The 13,878-nt window shown below is 39.8% G+C and overlaps 1 protein-coding gene across 1 annotated transcript in view; it reads left to right on the top strand.

The window, feature by feature from the left end:
- Positions 1 to 1,663: 1,663 nt before the first annotated feature.
- LOC139448038 (conserved oligomeric Golgi complex subunit 3-like) overlaps positions 1,664 to 13,878 on the top strand; it is a 31,345-nt gene continuing 19,130 nt past the window's right edge. Inside the window, exons 1-10 of the mRNA XM_071229538.1 lie at positions 1,664 to 1,825; positions 4,201 to 4,338; positions 4,776 to 4,837; positions 5,168 to 5,333; positions 5,867 to 5,941; positions 6,660 to 6,752; positions 7,082 to 7,210; positions 7,796 to 7,917; positions 8,233 to 8,359; positions 8,638 to 8,729. Coding sequence (XP_071085639.1) covers positions 1,664 to 1,825; positions 4,201 to 4,338; positions 4,776 to 4,837; positions 5,168 to 5,333; positions 5,867 to 5,941; positions 6,660 to 6,752; positions 7,082 to 7,210; positions 7,796 to 7,917; positions 8,233 to 8,359; positions 8,638 to 8,729 — 1,166 coding nt within the window. The remainder of the gene's footprint in view (positions 1,826 to 4,200; positions 4,339 to 4,775; positions 4,838 to 5,167; positions 5,334 to 5,866; positions 5,942 to 6,659; positions 6,753 to 7,081; positions 7,211 to 7,795; positions 7,918 to 8,232; positions 8,360 to 8,637; positions 8,730 to 13,878) is intronic.

Below are 13,878 nucleotides of genomic sequence, written 5' to 3'. Positions count from 1 at the left end.
GGGGCTGACTTCTAATGTAAACTTGTTTTAACATTTCACAATTATTGGTGTTTGTAAGAAACGATGTGAGTTTAATTTCATTTATTTTACTTCAAAGCATATAATGTTTTCACAATAAGTTAGTTGCGCGAGTCGGCGAGTAAATTGGATTAGGGGGCTAATTTCTAATGTAAACTTGTTTTAACATTTCACTATCATTGTTGTTGTAAGAGACGATGTGAGTTTAATTTCATTTATTATTCTTACACTGACACTGGTAGGCCTAATTGTGTAGATGTCGAGTCGGGGTCGGGTGACACATCAGATGATGTGGGTCTTCTCTTGTTTCCACTTGATTTTCCTCGTTTCCATACTTGCTCTGCGTATGGTTTTGCAATTTCTTGATGGGTCAAGGGAACTTCTTCGGATCAGGCAATATATCGGATGCCATATTGTATCACCATAAACGGGTACATAATATCTTTTGCGTTGTAACAAGACAGGGACCCAGTTAAATTGGCACCAATTACGTCATAATCTAAGGGGGATAAAAAACCTCAGACCTTTTAGCTCAGAAAACGAAGGCCTCATAACGGCATGACATTTTCACACTTACTGAGAGCTTCCTACTCTCACTGTGAGAAAAATGAGGGTATATTTTCAAACACTGATACCAACTAATTCTAAAATTTCGTTTAGTTTAAAATAAGAAAGAAAGTGATTTTTGCATGTACACTTCCCCTTCAAATACCATCCATTTTCGGGGGAAAACGTTCAATACGTATCAAGTAAAGTCTACATATTCAATATATTACTGAGGCTTAAAGTTCATGTTATTTGATGATGCATGGATACCCCTAAAAGAACAAATACTTTTCAAAATGATAGATTATCATTACGATATTGTTAAAAAAATCAGCCAGAATTAAAGAATAATATTGGAATTAATCACATATATTTAGAAACTTCAAAATGTAGAAAATTTGAAAGTGATTCTAGAGCACTAGATTGACTAACCAAGCACTTGTTTGGCTGTTTATGTTTCTAAAAAGTCGTCAATTTAATCGGATTTACACAGTGTGCACATTTGATTTTACGTTTAAACGTAATTAACATGTTGCAGTCAATTTTCACACATGTTTACATTTCACGCAAGGTGTGGTAACTCTATCTCTGGCTGCTCCCTGTCAACAATTTTGATTTCGACTTGTGGCTACACGGTGTAAGAACAAGTCGTGTATAGGGAGAAGCACAGTGATACGGTTACCAGCTAGGTTCCTGTTATTTCCTACGCTGAGGCAACACTAAGCACGTCATGTCCCGCTGCTAGTGACCGATATACCAGTATTACCCAATGTCCAGACAGATCCTCTCAAACATTTCCTGGAAGCAACAACATTTCTAAGTATGTACTGGTGCGCACTGAATACAACTAGAAGAATGACACGGTACAGAGGTTGTGGTCAGATACTAGATAATCACACTGTTTTACAATTTCACAACCAACTATTATCGATTAAACAGCCCAAGTGTTTTCATGGAAAAAAATACCAAAAATTACAGCTTTCCTCTGTCGAATAATTGTAACGTTTCACGAATCTTGATCCGTTTCTATCTTTGTTAGCTTTTCAATCTAATTCTCGATTCGTTGTTGAATCCTACTTTTCAATTGCTTTGCATCAAAATGGCTGACACGTTGCAGTCTGCTAGCCGTCAAAAGTTGATCAGAGAGAAATTATCACAATGGGAAGCAAAGACAAATCCGAAAGCTCCTCTAACAACGAAACAAAAAGATGCCGTTATTGAACTAACGTCGTTTGTAACAGAACGGCCACTTCCACAAGGAGTAAGCATGACGCTTCCTCATTGTAAAACTCACAGTTGAAAGTACCCTCCGTTTTCGCGCACTCTGTTGACTACAAGTTCAGCAGAAATGTATTTATCGTAACTTGTAATTCACAGTTTTGTTTAGATCATATGAAATAAAACGTCATTTAGCGTAGGTGTTGTTTGTAAGTGTCGTAAAAATGAACGTCGAGGGAGCAGCTTAGGTATGATACAAATATGCCTTCGAATTTAGCTTTTGTAGATGAAATCATCAACCGTCGGTATCAGGTTTCAGATGTAGGACAGGATTGGCTTGGACCAACCTTCATTTTTCACCTTAACTAAGGCTACCTTAGCGTAAGGTAGTTTCATGCAACAGGTTAAAGGCCTAAGGTTAAAACTATGAATAAAAGGTAACATTTGTGCTCAGGTCGTTTTGTACAATGACACCCAGGACTCCAAATTGGTCGCCAAATTACCTATCCAAGGTAACGTTGTACAAAGCGATCTTTGCGCTAAGGTGATCACAACTCCCATACCGTAACATATACTTTCGACAGTCGTAGCGCTAAGGTTGTTTTGTACAGCGTGCCCAGATATCTAGTAGAATGTCAGGCTTTGTTGCAAATGCCCTTATCATGCATTTGTGCTATCACAATTCAGGCAAGTAAATGTTTCATATTAAGTTGCTTCCCAGTAAGGAAGACTTCTGACAAGAACACCAACCTTAACTATACGGGGATTATAACTTTCACATAGAAAACACAGATGCAAGCCAAATTGAAACTAGAATCAAATCAAATCATGGCTTAACATATCAAACTCATAATTTTCAATGCTAATGTTTTCTGTGCCATTTGTAAAAGTTGTTATGGTTGTTTTGCGCATACTATGATGTTGATGAAATCAGCCATAACCTAGCATGCCTAGATCAGTAGATAGTATATTGCTGATTTTAGCTATTGTACTTCATGGCTCACTTTCAAGTTTTTACAGGTAGATGAAGACAAAAGCAAAAAGCTAAATGCAGGAAATTGTAAAAGTTACTTTGTCTTGACCATGCATGTGTTGCTGTTGCAGAAATATAGGGTTATGACAAGTAGTTTACCAGGTGCATGCTAATGGTTTCTCTGATCTAATTTCATTTGTTGTAGCATTGTACAGTTTGGGTCTCTCTTTTCTAGATTCGTCCATTCCTATACTATCTTAGACCATACATCTCTTTCATTCATTATTAAAATTTTTGTCCTGAGAACCAAGATACTATTTCCAGGATTAACCATTTTTCACCCTGAACATGGCGTGTGTTACACTTAGATGTAAACAATTTCTTTTCCCAAGTTGACAATTCTTATTACAATGAAGCTTCAGCGAATCAGCATACAAATTTCAAAGGTATTTTATTTGATCCCCGATCACATTGGTTTTATTAGTGATCTACAAGGTCAATGTGACTCTTTCATTTTGTATACGATAGGATAATTGACAATTTTATTGAAAAGATGTATAATTGCAGGTACTCGAGCACGAGCCGAGTCTTAACCCTCGGGTACTCATGTCCATATTTTTGGACCCGTTGAAGCCCTAGTTTTCCGAGCTTGTTATAAGATCTATTTTATGAAAATTGAATCACATCCTGCTCTGATGGCTTGGATCATTGCTCAGGCTTTTGGTCACTCTTTTGTCTGGCCCAGACTTGATTATTATCCCCTGAGAGACGTATCTTAACAAAACTTTGCACATAGATATCTCTAGTGGTGAACTGATGCCTCTTGATAGTTTGGCATTTTTTTGTTTTTCGAGTTTCCATGGCAGCAACTTTGACTTAGACTGAAAATGGCGATAGACGGGGGATATGAGTATTTCATGCTTGTTCACAATGCTCATGATTGTTCATGATATCCTTCTTGATTATTGTATGACTATTACATGGATTTACTCGGACCTCTCTAGTTTTGACTCCAGGGGACTCTCAGGGTTGAGTCTCAGTAATAAATATTGGGGACAATGGGTGTCCAAGTCATGAACATGGAGGTCCCAGGCTGGGGATATGTGATACACTTCATCTGATTTCAATGATTTTGTTGATGCCATATCATTGCTCATCCCTTAAACCTATTATCGATTGGCATTTCTTTCTTAACAGAATAGATATGTCACTTACATGTCACATGCAATCTACTATTTTGATGAATTTGATGATGTAAGTTTAACAAACATGATCTTTTGCTTCTGAAAAGACTTAGTATGTAATCATGCTAATGGAGAGGCTTGCAAAGACGGTACTTGTAGAGACAGATGGTGAATAATCATCTTCTGTCACATTCCTGCTCTTGTTTTGAGTTGAGAAAAGGTTGTGAATGATGTGACAATCCTGCTAATTGTGTGCTCCAGTTGCCATGTGATGATGTGCTGGTTGTGTCTCCTCCCCCGGTGAGTGTATCAAGCAGCAGCACCAGTGAGGCCAGTCTGCTGCAGATGTTCCTCCAGTCCAACCCGCCAGAAGGGGGCAAGATTGAGAACGCTCAACAGGTGGGCATCCGATATCTGTGGCGTCACTGTTACACAGTACTCTCATACTTCAGGGTCCAACTTGATTTTCAATAAACACTGTCAGTGATAGTAAATAGATGTCTCAGAAATCAGTGTTCTTTCAGTTGTTACATGCTGTTATTCTTACACCGTGAAAATACTTATTGACTTAAAATGAATATGTTGTAGGAATTTATTTATCTATCTTTCGAATATCAAATTTGAAAAAAATGTCGATTATAAAATCAAAGCTTACAAGGCTTACAAAGCTGCATGTTTATTTACATGATTATTGATTATCATGACATATTATTCTTCATTCTACAATTTCATTATAACCCATGTACTAATAAAGACTCTGTCCGTAGTTAATGCATTATGGTTTGGCTTTTGACTTGTGTGAGAATTATTTACATTTGAAGGTTTGACTTTTCCAGTTCTTTTCCTGGTTCTCGGAACTGGAGGATGGCATTGATCAAGAGGATGAAAGCCATTACAGGTACTGCAGTGACAGATGCCATTTACCTGTTGAAAGCTAAATGTTTTTAACTGATGGCATCATTTGTCTAGGTTTCACCATGTTTTTACACGTTTTGGTTACGCTTTTTAGTGGAACAGAAATACCTATAAATTTAGAGGGCACAAGTGTTTACTCATTCTAATAACAATCACCTAAGCAACAAATGACAGAAGTTGATAAATAATATTGCATATTGAAGTAAAGCTGTTAACTATATTGAAAACTGCTTAGAGACAGCATAATGTATTTGCGGAGCCATGAAAGCAAATATTTAGGCAAGTTTTAAGTGTACTAAATACTTGTACACAGAGACTACATGGATGGGTTGATGGGTCATCGTGACCAGTGTGACGGTGTCCTAGGGGAGGTAACTCAGGCACTAAACCACCTGCAGGAGCTACAGAAGCAGTATGTCAACGTCTCCACCAAGACTAACGCTCTGCATGATGCTTGTGAACATCTCCTGGCCGAACAGGTACGTGATCTCACACATTTCTTGAGCTCAGGATAAAAAGAAAGCCATAATGTTATTTTCAGTGTATTTCTTGCATTAATAGCTACTCTTGTCATGTGTGTAGTTGACAAAATATTTTGTAATGTCCATATTTTCTCCATTTTTTTCTCAGTTTTCTGAAATTGCTCACTCATTCGAATACAAGAGTAAAATGCAACCTATTTTGTTGTCCATTTTTTGTGAGGTTAATCAGGAATGTCATTATTAAAATCACTTTCAGGGATTATGAAACCTAAATAGAGTCCCGTCAAAGAAGAGGCTACCGAAGCAATAGCAATATATTAAGTTCTTAGTTTTATAAACTCTCTGTTTTTGCTTGAAATAAACGACATCAGGCAAGGAATATGATAGTCAATAATAACATAAGTGTCTGGTACTGGACTTACTGGAAGTGGCTTTAGTATGTGCAAGGAAAACCTAGCACTCTGCAACACCCTTAGTGAGAGGAAATGTTAGTACGGATGTCCTCATGGTACATTGTGTTTCTCTTGCAGACCAAACTGATGAACACAGCAGAGAGCCTCACAAACAAGCTGTCCTACTTTAATGAGTTAGAGAGAATATCCAGTGTAAGTATCCAACATGATGTACCTGCTCAGATGCTTAATGCACAACAGACATAGATAGTGGAGGAGTACTTCAGTCTCGACTATAGATAATCACATGCTTGTAGAGTCTTCTATCCACTTTTAAATCTTTAAAGACTATGGGCATGATTAAAAAATAACTTTTAGCTCACCTGACTGAAATTTCATCAAGCTTATGGCATGGCGAGTTGTCCGTCGTCAGTGGTTCGAGCCCTGGCCACATCATTCCAAAAGATGAGAAAAGATTGTACCAGGTGATGGTCAAGTCAGCATTACACCTACTTTTGTAAATCTTTGTGATTGCATTGTTCCATGAACGGGTTCCACATTACTCAGCTGCTTCCAAAGTTATTGCTCTAAGGGACAGTATGTGTGTAACCTCCATTTACTTACACAACTGATAACTGAACCTCCATTTACATACACAACTGATAACTGAACCTCCATTTACGTACACAACTGATAACTGAACCTCCATTTACATACACAACTGATAACGGAACCCCCATTTACGTACACAACTGATAACTGAACATAATGAAATAAAGGAATTAGTTAACTCTGATGTGATGAAGTTACCTGCAGCCAAAAATAACAGTTACCACGGTTACGAGTAGCAAGTACATGTTTACTGAAGAAAAAATTTAGTGATGATCTGTGACATGTTGATAAATTCTGATCATCCATCATTGTATTTCAGAAACTTGGATCCCCTACACTGACAGTTACAAATGAGTCTTTTGTTCCGATGTTGTCCCGTATGGATGAATGTATTCATTACCTTAAAAATAATGTGAGTTAGATACATTCGCAGGCAAATTACCTCACCATGAAAATATGTCAGCATACAATCAACCATGCTATTTAAGAGAGATACAAAGGTAACCATGGTCACCATATCTTTCCCTAATGTTTATCATTAATAAACAATAATTATGTATACCCAACATCTTGTAATGTACAAGAATTTAAATATTACTTGCATAACAATATTACCTGAATACTCAGTATATGATTATATATTGGTTTCTGTATACGAAAGTACATGGCTGTGACATCAACCCAGTTTTGTTCTGATCCTTTGCCAGTGATTCACAATAAAATTTTTGGTGTTTATTCTAGCCTAGGTACAAAGAGTCCGCAGTGTATTTAGCCAGGTTCCGGCAGAGTTTGTCCAGAGCACTTAATCTTATAAAGTCGCATGTGACAACACTTCTGCAGAATGCGACACAACAGGTGCAACCTAAAAAGGTATTCCTCCATCTGTGCATAGCGTTATGACCTTCATTACCAATTTAGCGACCGGTCACTTTGGCTATTAAAAAAAAGCGGTCTTGGTTCTCAGGCACCGCCTGCATCATCATAAAGCCTGCTGTACGTTTCATTTTATTTATTTTTTATAAAATTCTAATACTTAAAAACAATGCGATCCAATTTAGCACTTTTCTTCAGCCTCATTGAGGTGGCCAGAGGGAAGCAGGGAAGGGTCATTACAACTATGACAATCACTAGGGGATGGTCATACAAAACTAATACACAAACTTGGCGTGGGTTATGAATAAATGCACATTTTTATGATAAAATATGGACATGAGTAGGGTCATCAATAATATGACAAGCATTAGGGGAGGGTGATTATTTTCACTATGTTAGTGCATCTAAAACCTCTGGCCCACATATTATCAAACATTGAATCTTCAGTGAGCAATTGTAGCATATACATCTGGGTTAAAGACTATTTGTCAGTTACAGAGATTGTCTGTGTTCTTAACTATATTGATTTAGGTAACCAGCAACATATGAGACCTGATGAGATGAAATACTCTTCATTTTCAGCAGGATGTTCCAAACATGGCCGACAATGCATTTACACTGTTCTACGGCAAATTCCGAGCCAATGCTCCTCGTATTAAATCCCTCACAGAACAACTTGAGATAAGAGTGGATAAGACACCAGAGTAAGTGCAGTTCATACATCAGTTTTTACTTAATCAAGTAGGAAATCTCAAACAAATGTAATGACATAAGTGTGAGGTGAACTTAGACCTCTACATGCATATTAAGTCCAGCCCTAAAGTGCTGTGGCCCCTGTCGAGATCCCCAGGAACTCTGTGGGGAGTTCAGACAGTGACTTGGATGTGATCATGCCTCAGTGGCATTGATTGTTGCTCATGCTTTCAGACACCTGCTTGCCAACTTTATTACTTACAAGCCACTGTCATAAAGCTGGAACATTGTTGACTTCACTGCACTGTTGCTATTTGTGCCTCCAGGTATGCCGACGTCCTGGCAGACTGCCACCACTGCTACTTCGTACAGAGGGAGACGCTTCTTGGACCCAGTATTGCTTCCACCATCACAGACCTGGCCACCAGACATGTCCGTGATCACTGTGCACTGGTATGTGCTTACACTGTTGTTTAAGTATGTTAGGGAATCATACTGTATAGATAATAACTTAGGGTTTTAACCAGAGAATTTCCGTTTTCCAGCCACAGTAATTTCCTTTCATTAGTTGAAACTAAACAAATAAAAGATTTCATCTTGTATACTCAGCATTACTTTAAGAGATGAGGCACTGAAAGCTGTTTACCTCTGACTGTTGCTTCAAACAATGAAGTAAATTCTCCGACACTGGGTGAGCTCCCTGCTGAAACCTGTGTGTTTGTGTTCTGCAGATGCGGAGTGGCTGCGCCTTCATGGTGCATGTATGTGAGGATGAATACCAGCTCTTCTTCAACTTCTTTTCTAAAGCAACGCCCATGTTAGAGTGAGTGTTTATATTTTTATTACCTGATGAAAGCTGGTTATGGCTTGTTGAAAACACAAAGATTATCCCAGCAAGAAAAACAATTCATGAATCACCCGTAGAAGATATCACTGTTTGCATCTGAATTACACATTGTGTAATAACAACACGGGTGATCAGGACTATTTTGTGTCATCACTGATCATTTGAATGAAGGCATCAGTAGCACATTGTAACTGTACACAAAGTTTACCTTGCTCACAGACGTATTGACCTTTTTCACACTTTCACCATCTTGGAGCGAAAACGAGGCTTGGAGATCATAGCTCCATGCAATGTGAGTCTCATCAGCTGATAGGGAACAGACAGCATGTTGTGCATTTCACTGATGGACATTTCAGACAAACAAAAAATGGTATCCTCTGTATCTAATACAGAAGATATTCACATGCATTTAATTTTCCACCATGGGGTTAAAAATTCAATAATATGCAAGTCCGTTAAATTGCAAAGTCAGAGGTTGGTCCAGTACCGCGCGACCGCAATTCTCAAACAGCGTTGATTTTTCAAAGCTCTGCGTCTGAATATTAACTTGGCAATCAAAATTCCAGCAATAATGTAGTGATCACAAGCTTTTTGTCGGAGATCTCGCGAGACCCAAGTTGTATGCAACTCACCGCCGTGTGAATGCCGAGTTGTATACAACTTCAGTTTGTGCAACTAATTGCATACAACAAGTTGTATACCACTAGTTGTACCGTGTGAATGCCCTTTAAGGTACATTCGAAGAAGAAATGGAATGAATTTTCACAAGGAGCATGCTATACAAGAAGCATGAGATAAATTCATGCTATCATTGTTATTTGACAAGGACAACAAATTTCTTCTATGTATTTATATTTTAATTTTTTTCTTGTTTTGATTGAATTATAAAAAAATATCAAAACGATCACACCATTTGACTTGATTGAAATAAACTAAAGTTCTAAAGATTGTTTACAATAGTAAAATATTACATCATAACAATATAATTATTGCAAAATGACACAGTAAGCACAACTATATTCTTATATATAAATTGATATAATTAATAATCAATAATACATGGCAATTGCTTGCACAAAAGAAATCTTTTTGTTTTAAAAGTTTCAAAACATGTTTGTTGACATAAAACCAGATGGGTTTCACAATTAAACAAAGGGAATAAATGAGTTATGATTGCAATACGCATGGGAATTAAAAATAATTCTTTTTATACTTTAAGTTTTTAGTAATATCAATATCAATTTATGCATTTGAAATATTTGAATACAAACTGTTAAAGAGTTATCTGTTTGTGTAAATTATATGAAGATCACATGTAGATTGAACATTTGCTGGACATTAATTAGTTGGGTTTTTGTTCATTTCATGACATGATTAAATTGGTACAGTAAGTAAATATCATTTTGGTAGAAATATTGATTGTTACCAAAATTGCAGATCAAACTGTACTTTACTTTAAATATTTACACACCCTTTATGTAATAATTCAGTTGAAATATTACACCTCATGCTATCTAATCTGTCAACATTGACAATCAAAATAACAACTGTTCACAATCACAACAGCACAAGTAGATCTAGAGGTCTAATATTTTATTGGAATGCATTTGAGTCCATTACAATTTACATCAAATACGCAACTGATGCAAACTTCTGATTTGTTACGATTGTAAATTCTCAGTAGGTTACAATTTGATACATTATATCAACATATCAATTTAGTTAGTTTCTGACATATATCTAGATATGGTCAAAAGGTCAATATTTCGACTTCAAATACAACCCGCAAAGTTATTCAAACTCACAATAAATAGTTTGGCTTAATGGTGTGTAAAGAATGAATTATTCTTTACAAGATTTCAGTAGCATTGGTATTAAGTCCAGGTGGTCATGGATATTTTAAATTGAAATCACAACAGAACGGCCAGACTCAAATTTATATCGGTAAGGAGACCAGATAAAAGTAGAATAGTTTGTCAATAAGAATAATGTTCAATACTTACGATAAATGTACCGGGATGGATAAATTGTCACAGTTTGTCCCAATTGCGTGCCTTGTTGACATCTCCATGTGTTTCATGTGCTATCCAGCCTTCACCTTCTGCTCTCCTGGCCTCGCTTTCAAACCGGAAGTAGCGAAGTGTGAAAAAGGTCAATAATCTACTCCTAATGGACACCAAAATTTTCACCAAACTCCAGATGACCATAGACCTAATATATACCTGCATCTCAAAACTCATATTATTGTATATTTGTATACGTATCCTGCATTACTCCATAATGCATATAACTGCTTGTTCTTGACAGAGAAAAGAGCTATGTTGAAGTCTTTGCTTGTTCGAACTAGCTGAGAGACCAACCCTGTCACACAGCTCCCACGTGACCAAAGGAAGTGACGTCACGGATCCACACGTTACTCTTGTCACTTGCTGAGTGAAGACGTTTTTTTCATCCGCAGCATAAACTTGTTCAAACCCTCACGTGTTTGCTCCTTGAGTTATTGTATTTTGTCTTTGTGAGTTATGAACTGGTTTGCGTTCTATATTCTTCTTGCTTGGTACCTCACCATTGTCGTACCCTTGCAAGTATTTGTCTTCGTTTTGTACGTTTGTCATAATAATTGTTTCAGCACCTGTACAGTCCACCGGACAGACACACAAGTTCCAACAGACGCCTATAATAGACGTCTCTTCTCCAGTACATCCAGTACTTTCGGGCCATGCAGACGCTGACGCCTATTGCCCCAGTGCCTACAGATGCCACTACAAGCACCACCCATAACACCACTGCAGACACCTCTCCTAGCGCCTATGCAGTCAGCGTCTATCCATCAAACAGTGCCTATACAGATGCCCGAACCCTTGCCAGCGCCTCGTCGAACGCCTATACAGATGCCATCTCTGCCATGGGTCATTGATGTCCCATCTACCTCTCGTTACTCCTTTGACTTGGCTTCCCTAAGTACGTCCTCACATCAGAGTGACAGTCTGTTGTCTCGTTTGGGTCTGCGATCTAGGAGCTGCTTCCCGGTATGCAGACGCTCTAGGGGCTACCGTTCCAAATCCTCAGAGAATGCCTTCATCCCTTGTTATGACATCACCCCCACAAACGGCCAGGTATTTTTTGGCTGATAGACTCGAGACAGTCACTCCCTCTCCTGGCCTAGAGGTTGATAGCAAGACAGCCATCCGTTCGGACCTGACTTCGCTCCCACCGGACCCGCTGATCAAGGACATGATCTCGGCCCAGGATGAGGACAGCAAATTCTCCCTGACTCCGTTCTTCAGACCCCCTCACTATAAACGAGGCAACTACTCCAAGACTCACTCTTGAGTCTTAGCCTTCACTTAGCCTAGACCAGACGGCTTTCAAGGCCCTGGCTAGGATGTCACAGCCAGCCTCCTTTAAGGCATCCTGGTCTGGCTCCTACCAGCCGTGATGCAACACCCTCCAGCCCCGGGGGCGGGACTTCACCTCAACCTTTCGAGCAGAGGCAGAGGTAAAGGAAAGTCACCAGACACGCACAACTGGGACCTCCCACCCCAAGTCGTCCAAGCTGTTGACACTCCAGTAGATGGGAGACTGGGTCGATTCTGGCAAAACTACAAAATACCAACCTACATATCACCAGTTCTGGATCCCCTGGCTTGGGCAGTCGACACCTTCACCTGTACTCCTTCCCAGGGTCGTCCAGAAGGTCGGAACAACACAACCTCGATCTGACTTAAGTCACGCCCTGTTGGCCGGCGAGGGCTTGGTTCGTCGACCTAAGAGAGCTAGCTGATTCCAACCAACTGCCACTCCCGGATTGGCTGAGGGATCAGAGCTCTGAGATGAAAGTCCACATCTGAAGGTATGCCCTCCACCGATTCCTTCAGATAAAGATGCATAAAGGAGTAATTACATTAAGTAATACGTTACCACTGTTATACCGAGGCTGTTGTCTTGTGACGGCTCTCCTGCGTTTCTACTACGGTCCTGTTTTTCGCCTCCTGCCAATCCTAAGTAAACTGTAATTTACGGGGCGTTCGTTATAAGGTGCTGGGAAAATTTTCCCGCCTTTTTTCACTACTAACCGGGTGTGGCGTCGGCACTTCGTGTCTTCCGTCCATCTTTAGTGGTATATATTGCGTTTTTTTTGCATCACCTATTAATATATATATAATTCTATTATATGTATTTTATGTATTCACATTTATCGTTTGTTTTTCTTTGGAAAATATCCGTTTTGTAAATATGTTTGGTGTGTGTGTTGTAACCATGTTTTGTTTTTTTTTTCAAATGGAACAATGTCGGTCATGGAATTGGACATTTTGTCCAGCACCCCTGCTACTCCTGTAAACAGGCGCTGTGTGGCCTGTCAGAAGTTTCTGTCTTCTCGAGATCCTCACAATCGTTGTCTGTGGTGTCGGGTTCCTTGCAAGGCGATACAGGCGCTACGTGTGCAGTGCTATCACCCCTGAGGTGGCCGGTTCGTCCATCGGGCGCCCCTTGCGAGCACTACCTCCACGGCGGCGGCTCTTGGGCTGTCCGTCACGGCCTTATTGTCTCAACTGGTGGGTCTGGATTTCATGTTGGATCTCTGCACAGACGCTGGGTGGTGCCCAGGGAGTGCCCATCAGGATGCTGCGACCTGGAAGTCCAAGGGGTCGGTGGCTTCTTCCAATGGGAAGGTAAGGGCAACCTGCCACCAATTCGGGGGAAGAAGGGACACTGGGGGAAGCCTAAGCCGTCTCAGGACAGTAAGGGCTCCTCTAAATGACTCTCTTGCAGGGTTAGCCCTTAGGCGAACCCGAGTCATTCGGCCCTGGACAGTCGCGCCTGCCGCAGCCTGTCAGGCCTCCCTTTCCTTCCGCTGTCGGAGCCAGACTCCAGACTTATTGTGAGAATTGGGAACAAGTGTTCGACACCCGTGGGTGGTCAACGCGATCCGGTACGGCTATCGGCTAGATCTCTAGGCAGATCCGCCGCTCACCGCTGCCCCGTTGACAGGTTTCTATTCGGAAACCGATCTTCCGATCCTCGCAGATGCCATCGGCAGGTTGGTGGAGTAGAGGGCGGTACGGGAGTTAGCCCTACCAGAAATAACACCGGGGTTTTACTCCAGGATATTTTTCGTTCCCAA

The sequence above is a fragment of the Haliotis cracherodii genome, unplaced genomic scaffold, assembly GCF_022045235.1.
Source record: "Haliotis cracherodii isolate W230 unplaced genomic scaffold, xgHalCrac1.p SCAF_7, whole genome shotgun sequence".
In the NCBI taxonomy this organism is placed as follows: Eukaryota; Metazoa; Mollusca; class Gastropoda; order Lepetellida; family Haliotidae; genus Haliotis; species Haliotis cracherodii.
This window is presented reverse-complemented; position numbering and strand designations above follow the sequence as displayed.